The following is a 13,195-nucleotide window of genomic DNA, read 5'->3' on the forward strand; positions in this document are numbered from 1 at the left end:
CCGAAAATAACGAATCAGTGCATTGCGATGTGACACTTGGAGACAATATGATCTTCACCACATGTCCAGACTCCAGATTGTTGCCCTGCCAATACAATGACTTTAAAGGCCTATAGTTTATTGCATCTGGTGAGTTTTGTCACTTTCTGAGCTAAGGGATGCTGTGTTTGAGATAACATGGTCCTCAAACTGCAATGCTCTGCTTATGGATAAAGCGTCTCAAGATGGTGTATAGGGGAGGGGGCCTACAAAGAGGAATAGCTCCAGCCCCATGATGATCTAACCCAGCACTGGTCATTGGTAACCTGACTCCGCCAGATGGGGCAGCAGAGAGTACACTGGGTTCCTCAGGTTAGGTCATTGGATGACCTCCTCAGAACCAGAGGGTAGCAATGTTGGGTTGTACCTTGGGTTGTACCTTAGGGAACAACACTGGGGTTTGGTAAATACTGCTCATGGTTTCCTCCTTCCGGGACACTGCGTTCTATAGGCTGCTGATCATCTGGAGCGGTACCAAACAGAAACTGATTGTCTGTCATGCAGGGCATTGGTGCCAGAGGAGCAAAGAGGTCAGCTGGAGCAGGTGCCAATCCACCAGGCTTAGTAGTTCTTCTGGGGTTCAGCACATCCACATATGTGCTCTTAGTGCCTGCTTTTCTGGAGAACCTGTTGACAGCAGGCCCACCACTTAGTGGTGCTCCAGGTCCTCCAGGCACAGGAACCATCTCAGGGAAGCCTGACGGAGGTGGTGGAAGAGGCTTGCTCTCTTCCTCAGGCTCACTCAGGTCCACCCATTTCTTTTTCTGATCATCCCACACAATAGATTTATTTTTGTCATCTGGCAAGTGAGCCTCATTCTTTCCATTTGTTGGGAGCAAGTATGTTAACCAGTCAGGTAGCCACCCCTTTTTAGGAGAATCATTCTTGATATCTTTGGGCTCCTCTTTACGGGACTGCTCAGGGATGGAGGGTGGTGGCGGCGAAGAATGTCTGCCGGCTGAGTTCGTCTGCTCTCGTCCCCCAGAATCTGTGGAGGACTCGGATGTAGTGCAGGAGGGCATATTATCTTCTCTTCCAGGACACATATAATCCATTTTGTCATAAAAGTCCACCGAAGGTGTGAAAGAGTTCCTGAGTGAGAGCTTCTCTAAATGTGGCATATGCACAGAAGGAGTCATGTGTGGTGGGGACATTTGGGGTGGTGGCTGGTTCATCTGAATATGTGTCTGATGTATTTGAGGGGACATTTGAGGCAACATCTGGCCCATCTGTGGAAGTGGGAGACAAGATTGGTGTTGGGCATGAGGCTGGAAGGGAGTAGTGGAAGACCTGTGTGGGGGTTGACCAATCCTATCTCTCAGGATGGTAGTGGGAGCTGGAGACATTAACTGTACTTCCTGTTTTGGTGGATCAGGTAATAATGAGGTCCTCAGAGCGTTGTCAGTAGCATCCATTTTCAGTGGCATGGTATGAGACTCATTTGGACTGGGCTTGTCCAGCTCAGAGCTAATGTTGCCGCAATCATACTGTGTAGGAGTTTCTTTTTGTGCATTGTAGGTTATCATCCCCTTCCTGATTTGGTCATCCAGTTGTCTGAGGTGGATCAACCACTCCGGCTCTTTGAACAGCTCTTCTGGTTTCTCCTTTAACTGGAAATCGAAAACCTGCAGCTTCTCAGACATCTGAATGAGCTGGCTAATTAAGACAGGTGAGTGACAGGAAGGCTCCATGAGGACATTCTTAGAGATGACTTTACAGTAGTTGAAGGCCTGGGCACTCAACCCCACTTCAGCCAGTCGACATGCATAGATAAACTTGTACACCTGGAAGTTGGGTAGTGAGAAGGGCTGGGAGCATAGTGATTGGGCATACTCATAGGCCTCAGTCCTCTGGATTGCTTCATTGGTAGCAAATTGGTAGAAGGTCAAACTGTGGTTGGAGCCAATCAGAACCATCTTGGAAATATTTTTGATAAACACTTGAGCAATCAGGTAACAGAAATGGGCGGCATCGATAAGTCCCTTTGAGGCTAGAGTGTCACCCATGGTGGTAATAGTGCAGGTATCCAGGTCGAGGTTGTGTGTGAGGTTAGACAACACCATGGCCAAGTGAGGGCGCCAATCACCCCAGTTCTCCTTTCCACAGCTAGTGGCTGAGGCAGGTATTTGCCCAAACATTAGATGGTATACTGTCTGAAGAGGGTCAGTGATGGCCAAACTATTCACAAATCTGGTCATGACATATTCATGTGTTCTGTTATCCATCTTACTGGCCAACAGTAGGGCATGGCCCCAGAGACCTCCCTTCATAGCTGCCTCCAGTGCATTCTTTTTGCGACCAAACAGTAGAAGTTCCGTGAACCGCTCTGTTTCCTTTCGCATATTCTCTGGAACCATCATAGAGGTATCAGAAACGAGGCATAGTGGTCCTGCTCCAGGCTCCCCTTCAGCTTTGGCTAGTGGTTCATCGTTAAAGTCAATCAATTTGCCTTCATCTGGACTCTTACTTGGTGACCACACAGATCGATGCTCCTTCAGCAACAAATCTGCTATGTCTGTACCGACCATGGCCCCATTCTGTCTACAAAGCAACACAATGAATTCCCAAAGCAAGCAAGCAGAGTCTTTGTCCAAGAGGTCATTGTTACGGGAACATTCCACAGCTTTATTCTGGGAGAACTTGATCACATCTACCTTGTTGGTTTCCTCTTTGACAAGGGGCCCCGGGAAGGCTCGCAATTCTGACTGATCAAGAGAGTCCTGCAACATTGTCTCTAAGCTGTGGATATCAACCAGAGCAGGCTGTCCGTCAGAAGGACGATTGGGTCGAACCTGCACAAGATGACCATCGGGTCCAAAACGTGCACAGCGATGAGGTATGGTGAACTTCTCTGGGGTAAGTGGACGAGGAGGCGGTTGTTCAGGGGTGATCCAGGTACTTTCTGCAGTGTACTCCAAAGAGGTGGGGTACTGGCTGTACATCTGGGTAACATCAGTCTGGTCTGGGTACTGTCTACAGGAGTAGTCCACAGGTGGAGGGGATTGCAGACTGTGGGTCAACTCATCTTGACCCACAAACTCATCTTCAAATGTATCTCCGTGCCAATGGTCGTCATCATTCCACTGGTCATCATAGCCATCACTCCTGTCAGGACATGTCTGTTGGTTGTAGTAGGGGTCTCTGCCTCTGTAGGACTGATTTTGGTATCGTTTGTAGTAAGGATCATATACTCCAGAATCGTAGCCAACATATTCATATTGTTTCCTGTAATAATCTGCATACTTTTCATCAACGGTATCAGGATAGCCTTGCCTCGATGAGGGTCTGTCTGAATAATGAATGTCCCTGGAACCGGGACGGTCAGAATGAGGATCCCTGTACTGGTAGTTTTGGTCTCTGTAAGCTGGGTTATGTTCTTCTTGGTATCTACCATAACAAGGATCTGATATTCTATAGGTGTCACCAGGATAATATTGCTTTGACTTATAGTCTGCAGATGGACTTGTGAACTGGACAGGAGGGTGTGGCACTCTGCTGTCCGAGTATTCTCCATAGGCACTTGCATTGTAGTCTCCATTCATCTGCCCTGGTGCTAGAGGATTGGGTCCATACTCAGCAGTAGAATGATTCGCTAAACCAGGCCCTTGTGCCCAAGGGCGATATTGTCCAGGAGGAGGTGGGGCTCCACTGACTGGAACTTGAGAAACATGACCTTGTCCATGCATTGCAGGAGATTCTGGCACCTTGAGGGGATCAGCTGGAAGCTGCTGGGTGTTTGAAAGTGTTGGGGTGCATGCAGGCTCAAGTGACTGTGGGGTGAAAGAGGCTGGGGTCTGGCTTATGTTAGGGGCTTCCCCTTCGAGTGTGCAATCTGCAAAATATTTATAGGCACTTTGGGTAGCTCTGTTGTACTCATCCAGGCCTTTCCTGGATGATGGTCTGTCTGAATACTGAATGGCCCTGTAGCTGCTGAGACCGTCAGACTGAGGATCTCTGTATTGGTAGTTTTGGTCTTTGTAAGCCGGGTTGCGTCCTAGGTATCTGCCATAACAAGGTTCTGGTCTTCTAAAGGGATCATCAGGATAATATTGCTGTGGCCCATGGTCTCCAGGTCGAGCTGAGAACTGGCCAGAAGATTCTCCATAGCCATCTCCATTGTAGCCTCCATACATCTTACCTGCTGGAGGAGTGGACCCATACCCCTGCTGATTGTCCAAAGAGGAGGGTGGTTCAGAGTGTTCTGAACGAGCCAGTTGGATGACCCCTGGAGGCCCAGGGCGGTTATCAGCAGTACAGTGGTTCCCTTGTCCCTGAGGACGATACTGACAAGGAGGTGGCGTTCCATTGACCAAATGTAGAGGAACATGACCTTGTCCTTGCATTGCAGATTCTGGCACATTGGGGGTACCAGCAGGAAGGTGCTGGTTGCTTAAAGCTGTTGGGGTGCATGGATGTTCATGTATCTGTGGGATCAAATACGCTGTGCTCTGGCTGACATTAGCGGAATCCTCTTTGTGTCTGTAATAATCAGCATCATATTTATAAGCACTTTGGTTAGCACTGTTGTAGTCAGGATAGCCTTGCCTGGACAAGGGTCTGTCTGAATACTGAATGGCCCTGTAGCTGGGATTGTCAGACTGAGGATCTCTGTATTGGTAGCTTTGGTCTCTGTAAACTGGGTTAGGAGCTTCTTGAAATCTGCCATAACAAGGATCTGGTCCTCTATATGGGTCATCAGGATAATATTGCTGTGGCCTATGGTCTCCAGGTGGAAGTTTGCACTTGTCAGGAGGGTAGGGGGTTCGGCTGTCTGAGTTTTCTCCATAGGCATACCCATGTTGACTGCCCAATGGGGAGGTTGGTCCAAGGGGTTCTGAAGGCGGTGGTTGGATGACTGCTGGAGGGTGATCATAAGTAGAGTGATTTCCTAAAGCAGGCCTGTGTGCTTCAGGGCAATATTGGTAAGGAGGGGATGGGGCTCCACTGACTGGAACCAGAGAAACATCGCCATGCTTTGTCGATTCTGGCACCTTGGTGGGATCAGCTGGAAGCTGGTGGGTGTTTGAAGTCAATGGTATGCATGCAGGTTCAGGTGACTGCAAGGTCAAAGAGGCTGTGGTCTGGCTAATATTATCTGGTCTTCTATAGGGATCATCAGGATAAGATTGCTGTGACCCATGATCTCCAGGGGGAGGTGGGAACTGGTCAGGAGCATAGGGCGCTCTGCTGTCTGAGTATTCTTCATAGGCGCCTACATTGTAGCCTCTATGCATCAGCCCTGACACTGGAGGAGTGGGGCCATACCCCTGTTGATGTCCCAAAGGGGATGGTGGTCCAGGGGGTTCTGAAGGCGCTGGTAGGGTGACCTTTGGAGGCACTTGCACCTGAGGCCCAGGAGGGTGATGAGCAGTAGAGCGATTCTCTACAGCAGGCCCTTGTACAGGAGGGGGGTACTGGCCAGGAGGAACATGACCATGTCCAGGCATTGCAGAAGGTTCTGGCACCTTGGGAGGACCGGCTGGAAGCTGATGTGTGTTTGAATGTGATAAGGTGCATGCTAGTTCAGGTGCCTGTGAGGTCAAAGAAGTGACTGTGGTCTGGCTAACTTTAGATTCCCCATCAAGTCTCACTACCCCCTGTTGAGCATCTTTGGTGACCTGCAGGTAACACCCAGATGCATTACTACCCTGTGGTGTTCCTTGAAGAGAGGACGAAAGGCCAGAGGCTTTGCTTGGGTTATGTGATTGGTGCACAGAGAAATCAAGTAGTTCGTAATTTGATGGTTGTCTATGATTCAAGACGGGACCAGTTGCTGCAGGAGGAGCCTGTGAAGTGATGGGAAGGTCAGAGTGGCTGTCTCCACTCATTGACTGGCTCGTATAAAAAGGGGGACTGGCTGGCTGAGACAGTGGCAGAGGAGCTGTTATTTCTGGCCCAGGGATGAATAATGGGCTCTGATCAAAAGTTACCGGTACGTGCGGTTTCTCTGGCTGCGAAGTATTTTTGTCCTGCCCCTGCGAGGGTGGTCTCACAGATGAAGTGGTCTCCCAAAGGATATTTTGACTAGCTGGTTGAGCAGAGGTACTGGGGGGAATCACACTGCAATCGGACACATGTGGATCAATCACAACAGGTTGGTGGAGTGACTCGGACACCAGCTGAGACGCATAGCCCAGATTGTCTTGTGAGTCTGACATTTCCCTTTCACTCACCTTTGGCAGGTTCTCTGAGTGGTGCTGAGATATGGACTGTGCTCTCTGTGGGGAGAGGTCCAAATGACCATCTTCTTGGGGTTGGATGACAGGAGGGCAAGTAGCAGTCGAGTGATTCCCTACAGCTGGCCCTTGTGCTGGAGGAGGATACTGGCCATGAGAAGATGGTCCCCCAACGACTGAAACTGGAGGAACATGCATAGCAGGACATTCTTGCACCTTGGGTGGATCAACTGGAAGCTGATGGGTGTTTGAAGATGAGGTGCATACAGGTTCAGGTGCGTGTGGGATCAAATACGTTGCTGTGGTCTGGCTAATAGGGGATTCCCCTTCAAGTCTCACTACTCTCTGTTGAGATTGTTCTGTGACCTGCATGTAAAATCCAGGTGCATTACCAGCCCGTGATGACCCCTGAAGAGAACACGAATGGTTTTGGTTCTGTGATTGGTGCATAGAGAAATCGAGCAGTTCACACGTTGATGGTTGACTATGATTCCAGATAGGAGTAGTTGAAGGGGGACATTGTGAATTGATGGGAAGGGCAGGGTGGCTGTCTGCAGCGATTGACTGGCCCGTAGACAAAGGGCGTTGGGCTTGCTGAGACAGTGGTAGAACTGTTATTTCTGATTTAACCCCATCTCTGTTTTCTCGAAGCAGGTTTAGTGGGCTTTGACTAGAAGCACACAAATTGATGCAGGGACCAGGGATAAATAATGGGTTATTAGATGTTGCTGGCTTCTGGTTTGTACCCTGCTCCTGTAAGGGTGGTCTTACAGTTGAAGTGGTCTCGTGATTCTGACTAGATGGTTGGACAAAGCTGCTGGGGGGAATCACGCAATAATTGGACACTGGCGGAGCAATCTGAACAGGTTGGTAGTGTGACTCAGACACCTGTAGAGATGCACGGCCCAGGTTGCCTTGAGATGTTTCCCCTTGACTCACCTTTGGCGTGTTCTCTAGGATCTCTGAGTGATGCTGAGATATTGAGTGGACTCTCTGTGGGGAGCAGAGGTCCAGAGGACCTTTCTCTTGTGGTTGGATGACATCAGTGGCAGGCCCTTGAACAGGAGCAAGAACAGGGTGAGCAGCTGTTGCTTGGAGGATGCTAGCTCCTAAGCTAGATTGGTCATTCTGAGACCAATGTGTAGTGTCAGGGCTCTTACTGGGCCAATGGGATCCATAATCATGGGATGAAGGTCGGTAGTGGTGACCCACAGGGTGGGTCAGCTGAGGAACCCCACCTCCAGTTGCAGTAGGTATAGGTTGTCCTTGAGCGTGGAAGTTATCGGCCCGCTCCAGCTTGCCAGGAATTGAATCCGCACCACCCTCGATGTCTTGACTACCAACAGAGGGGGGTACCAGCCCAGGGGGTTCTGAAGGAGATGGTTGGTGAAAGCATGGTGAAAGCACCGGCCCCTGACGGCCAGGAGGGTACGCGGCAGTAGAGTGATTCTCTTCAGCAGGCCTTTGTGCTGGAGGGGGATACTGGCCAGCAGGTGTTCCTCCACTGACCAGAGCAGGAGGAACATGACCATGCATTTCTGGCACCTTGAGGGGATCAGTTGGAAACCGATTTGTGTTTGAAGCTGATGGGATGAATGCAGGTTCAGGTGTCTGTGGGGTTGAAGTGGTTGTGATCTGGCAAGGAGATTGCTGTTCAAGTCTCACTACTCCCTGTTGGGTATCTGTGGTGACTTGCAGGTCAAATTCAGGTGTATTATTAGCCTGTGGTGACCCTTGAAGACAGGATGAATTTGTTTGGTGTATAGAGAAATCAGGTAGTTCACAATTTGATGATGAATGTTTTGATTGATTTGAGGGTGGTCTCACAAGTGAAGTGGTCTCCTGGAGGTGCAAAGGGCCATTCTCTTGGGGTAGGATGACATCAGCGCTGGGCTCTTGAACAGGAGCAAGAGCAGGGTGACCAGAAGGGGCTAGGAGAATGCTAGATTCTAAGCTAGGCGGGTCATTCTGAGCCCAGTGTGTATTATCAGGGTTCTCACAGGGGCGATGGTGCCCATAATCATGGGATGAAGGTCGGGTGTGGTTCTGGTAATGAACCACGGGGTGTGTCAGCTGTTGCACCCCACCACCATCCGCAGCAGGTATGGGTTGTCCTGGACTGTGGATATTTTCTATGTTACCAGAGGGCTGCTCCATATCACCAGGAATACTGCTAGGAGAGAAAGGTGGTCCAGGATGTTCTGAAGGAGTTGGTTGGATGAGCTGTGAAAGCACTGGCCCCCGAAGCCCAAGAAGGTAAGCAGAAGTAGAGTGATTCCCTACTGCAGGCCGTTGTGCTGGAGGGGGAAACTGTCCAGGAGGAGGTGGTCCTCCACTGACCGGAACAGGAGGAACATCAGCAGGAAGCTGATGGGTGTTTAAAGGTAATGGGGTGCATGCAGTCTCAGAAGTGGCCGTGGGCTGGCTAACGTTAGGGGATTCTCCTTCAAGTCTAACTACTCCCTGTTGAGCATCGTTGGTGACCTGCATGTAAGATTCAGGTGCATTACTAGCCTGTGATGACCCTTGAAGATAGGACAAATGGACAGAGGCCTGGTTTTGGTTCTGTGATTTGTGTGTTGAGAAAGCAAGTACTTCATCATTTAATGTTTGACTATGAGTCAAGATGGGAGTAGTTACAGGAGAAGCCTGTGAATTGATGGAAAGGGCAGAATGGCTACCCATTGACTGGACCTTAGACAAAGGCTGAGACGGAAAATATGTTATTTCTGATTTAACCACTTCTGTGTTTTCTTGAACCAGGTTGATTGTGCTCTGACCAGAGGCAGATGAATTGCAGCTCAATGGTTCAGGGATAAATACGAGTGGTCTCACAGGTGAAGTGGTCTCCCAAAGCATGTTTAGACTAACTGGTTGAACAAAGCTGCTGGGGGGAATTGTGCTGTAATTGGACACTGGCTGAGCAATTGGAAAAGGTTGGTGGAGTGACTCTGATCCCAGTAGAGATACAAAGCCACAGTGGCCTTGAGAGTCGGGCATTTCCCCTTCACTCACATTTGGCAGGTCTTTTAGGTTCGCTGAGTGGTGCTGGTATGTTGATTGGGCTCTCTGTTGGGAGTGGAGGTCCCGAAGGCCATCCTCTTGTGTTTGGATGACCTCGGCGGTAAGCTCTTGAATGGGGTCAGGAACATTGTGAGCAGCTGGGGCTAGAAGGATGCTAGCTCCTACGGTAGATGGGTCATTCTGAGCCCAATGTGTAATGTGAGGGTTCTCACGGGGATGATCCGATCCATAAGCATGGGATGAAGGTCGGGAGTGGTAATGAACAACAGGTGGTGTCAGCTGAGGCTCCCCACCTCCATCTGCATCAGGTATGGGTTGTCCTGGACCATGGATGATTTCTAGATTATCGGAGGGCTGCTGCTGCTCCAGGTTGTCAGGAATAGAATCTGCATCTGCTACCATTCTTGCCTCATCTTCAACAGCATGTGAACATATAGGTTCAAAAGAAGTGTTAGCAGGCGCCTGAATAATACCAGTTGGCTTGGGAGGACTTAATGTCGGTGGCTGGCTATGGTATATCTGTTCCTGGGAACTCGGACGAGTGCCCACATCACCCCCAGCTGACGAAGTGCCTATATCATATCCCCCGGCAAAAGAAAAGTTTGGATCCTCAGAAAGATGGTGCCGTTGTTGAGAGCCAGTTCCACTCCCATGGCTCACATTGCTACAGCTTGAAGACACATTGGTAGATCTCATTGGTCTTGGGATATACTCCAGGTTAGGCCCAGCCTCGTATCGATGTACTACATGCGCTGAGGCAGCAGTAGGGCTACCGTGTGGTAAGCAAGGAAACACTCCCTGGTTGGGCACACCCTCTCCATTTTCATGCTCAAACTGGGTCTCAAGGGGATTCTGGCTGTTTCCTGACACAAAATTACCATTGTTGATGTAAGGTGTGGGTGGATTACCTATCAAAGGAGTGTCTGTGTGGCCACTGTGGGCCTGTGGACATGGTTGAGGGTGGCTGTGAACCTGAGAGGATCCCTGAATACCATTTACAGCTTTGCGTCCCTCTCCAACCAATGTTTCCTTATTTTGTACATCATCATCTTTGAAGAACATGGAGAGAGTACCAGACGACTCCTGTGAGCATGGGGCTGTGGTTGGCACAGGACCGGCAGTAGATACATCGGCATCGACATGACAAGAGTCTGTGCCAGCCCCCATTTGATGGTGGTCCTGTGGGGGTTGGCTGAACCAGGAGTCCTCAGGGGCTGAATTCTGATCAAAATAATTCTGATCCTGAAAGTGGGAACTATGCTGCTGCGGTGGATTTTGATCCGAGCTTTGAAAGCTGGCCGACCTTTCGGGTTTCTGAGCGTGGAAAGTGGCTTGTGGACGGGCGGGGAGTGTTGAGTGGTGGGGGGTCACTAGTAGGCCAGAAATAGGTCTGAACTGATGTAGGGCAGCATCCATGGTGTGGTATTGTGTACACAGAGTTGAACAACTCTGGCTGTAAAAGAATATGGCAGCATAGCGCTGACCTGTTATCAGAGAACTTAAAGACTAGTAATGTCAGTCATCCATGGCGTCTATGATGTCAGTCATCTCCATATTTGGGCAGTGCAGTACCCAATAGTGTGAGAAGGTGATTGGTTCAGTGTATTTATACTTGAAGGACCTATACACACACACACATGCAGAGATTTGTGGCATTTATAGATATACTAGAGCGGTGCTAGTTGGGCACTGGCCCACTTGGAGCGATGCAAGTTGGAAATGAATGCCCCACCCATTATGTCTGTGTCCCTTTTATGCCCATATATGGAGTTCTTTGTCAGGCATGCCCAAATATGGAGTCTAGTCAGAACAATCATTCTGATGTCAGAACAGGCCAGCTCCATATATGGAAATATATTAGGGGTGATCGGGTCCAGAGTCCGGGCAGAGGCTTTTGTGCTGGTTCTGGACAACCGGCTATCCGACAGACTCGACACCGGGCACTGCACTCCCTGTGGGGGTGTGGAACACGTGTGTCGAATTTGAAGTCGGTGGGGCAAACGGTTCTCGAGTTATGTGGATTACAGACGTACACACTTATGTACGTATAGGCACAGAGACTTGGTGCTTTTATAGATATTACAGCGGTGCCCGTTGGGCACTGGCCTACTTGGAATGATGCAAGTTGGAAATGGATGCCCCACCCCGTTATTACTTGCGCAAGCAGAGCGTGCAAGTCCTGTGGCTGTCAAGGGCACAGAGGCCTTTTGTGGTGGTTCTGGACAACCGTGGGTCCGACCGACTCGACACCGGGCACTGCACTCCCTGTGGGGGTGTGGAACGTGTGTGTCGAATTTGAAGGGGGAATAACGGTTCTCGAGTGATGTGCATTACAGCCGTACACACAGACAGACAGACAGACAGACAGACAGACAGACAGACAGACAGACAGACAGACAGACAGACAGACAGACAGACAGACAGACAGACATGGTGCACTTATAGATAATAATTCTAGAGGTGCACCAAGTTTAAAGTCGGTCAGTCCCATTCATGAGCATGACCAAATAAGCGCATGGCGGTCGAACCTGTGGCTCTGGACAATCGGATCTCCACAGTGATGGCCATTATGTTTACCGGCTCTGGTTCAACAGATACAAATCCCATTCCTTTTTCCTGTAGGGATTTCACATTAGTTATTTTATTAAGCCATCCAGTCTCCTGGTGAATCGTAACCATAAAACATTTGATTCTGTGTCAGAGAATACTGCAAGAAAATGGGCACCACTCTCCCTCTGGCCCCCTCTGTGATACATAAGCCATTTATAGGGAGATACTGTACCTGTGTATGCAGTAGCCTCACAGTGGCCAGACGCGAATCTGCCGGTGGCAAAATAAATGAGTCTGGCCAAGAAGTCAGGCTATGTACATGCAGTACCTGTTTGTATTCTGCTCTTTTCTATTCTAATGTATTATATATAAATATCTCTGCTGTCAGGAAGAAACCACCTAACTCCAAAATATACATAAAATATACATTTTTCATGAAATTAAGAAAACCTTATATTTTGAAAACAAAACAATACTGCCTCATCAAAGTTGGTGTTGTGACCTTATATATTGTCAATATAGACAGACAGACAGACAGACAGACAGACAGACAGACAGACAGACAGACAGACAGACAGACAGACAGACAGACAGACAGACAGACAGACAGACAGACAGACAGACAGACAGACAGACAGACAGACAGACGTGTATCAAACGTCCTCCATATCACCATCCTTTATAACCTGCCTTCATAACGGATCAATAGGTTTCGGAGTGCGGTCAAGAGTCAACTCGGAGAAGAGTAGTCTGTGTCTTTCCATTACATCCTTGCGTTTTCAATAGTATAGCAGATGGTCCCAGTGGGATGTTTGACAAGTGCTATGACCACTACATCCATCACAACACAACAGTGTCGAGGGCATTGTTCTGACTATATCTCTCATAAATAAATAAAAACCACACCCCTGTAAAGTGAGGGCCACTCTTATCATCGTACATCATCCATTCATTGTCAATGGGAATTGAATGTTTGTGTGAGACGAAAATCTACACTAATAGCTGAATATAGGAGGGGCTATAACGCCCCTCAAAAATGCATTCCTAATTCATACAGTTTGGTCATAGGTTAACATTGCAGTTTACAAAGTACATCGAACCAAACCATGTGTGACCACAGGACGGGTTATCTTGATTCATCTTCATTCACCTAACCTACGTATATACCCCTATTTCACCCCAGTGTGTCCTCTCTGATCAGCTGATCAGCCAATCGTGTGACTTGGGTGTCTAGAGGAAGCATGCACTGTGCTACTGATCTTCAGCCAGAGCCAGCCACACACCCACACTGGCAGCCAGGACCAGGTCACAGCAGCAGTAACCGTAACTTGTTTCAACATGCTAATTTGATAATTTCCCTCTACAAAAGGTACGACTTTAAATGTTAGTTTTGCGTGTTTTACACA

At 49.0% G+C, this 13,195-nt stretch overlaps 2 protein-coding genes across 2 annotated transcripts; both read right to left on the reverse strand.

The window, feature by feature from the left end:
- Window positions 1-419: 419 nt before the first annotated feature.
- LOC306924039 (protein transport protein Sec16A-like) lies at window positions 420-7,747 on the reverse strand (the record flags this gene model as incomplete). The annotated part of the gene is made up of 3 exons (XM_079502382.1): window positions 420-3,194; window positions 7,155-7,270; window positions 7,648-7,747. 3 exons carry the CDS (start codon window positions 7,745-7,747, stop codon window positions 420-422), a joined length of 2,991 nt encoding a protein of 996 aa, XP_079358508.1.
- A 747-nt stretch (window positions 7,748-8,494) lies between these two features.
- LOC306924040 (protein transport protein Sec16A-like) lies at window positions 8,495-11,807 on the reverse strand (the record flags this gene model as incomplete). The annotated part of the gene is made up of 3 exons (XM_079502383.1): window positions 8,495-8,582; window positions 9,166-10,102; window positions 11,768-11,807. 3 exons carry the CDS (start codon window positions 11,805-11,807, stop codon window positions 8,495-8,497), a joined length of 1,065 nt encoding a protein of 354 aa, XP_079358509.1.
- Window positions 11,808-13,195: the final 1,388 nt, after the last annotated feature.

Source organism: Electrona antarctica (assembly GCF_951216825.1).
Source record: "Electrona antarctica genome assembly, chromosome: 5".
Lineage (NCBI taxonomy): Eukaryota > Metazoa > Chordata > Actinopteri > Myctophiformes > Myctophidae > Electrona > Electrona antarctica.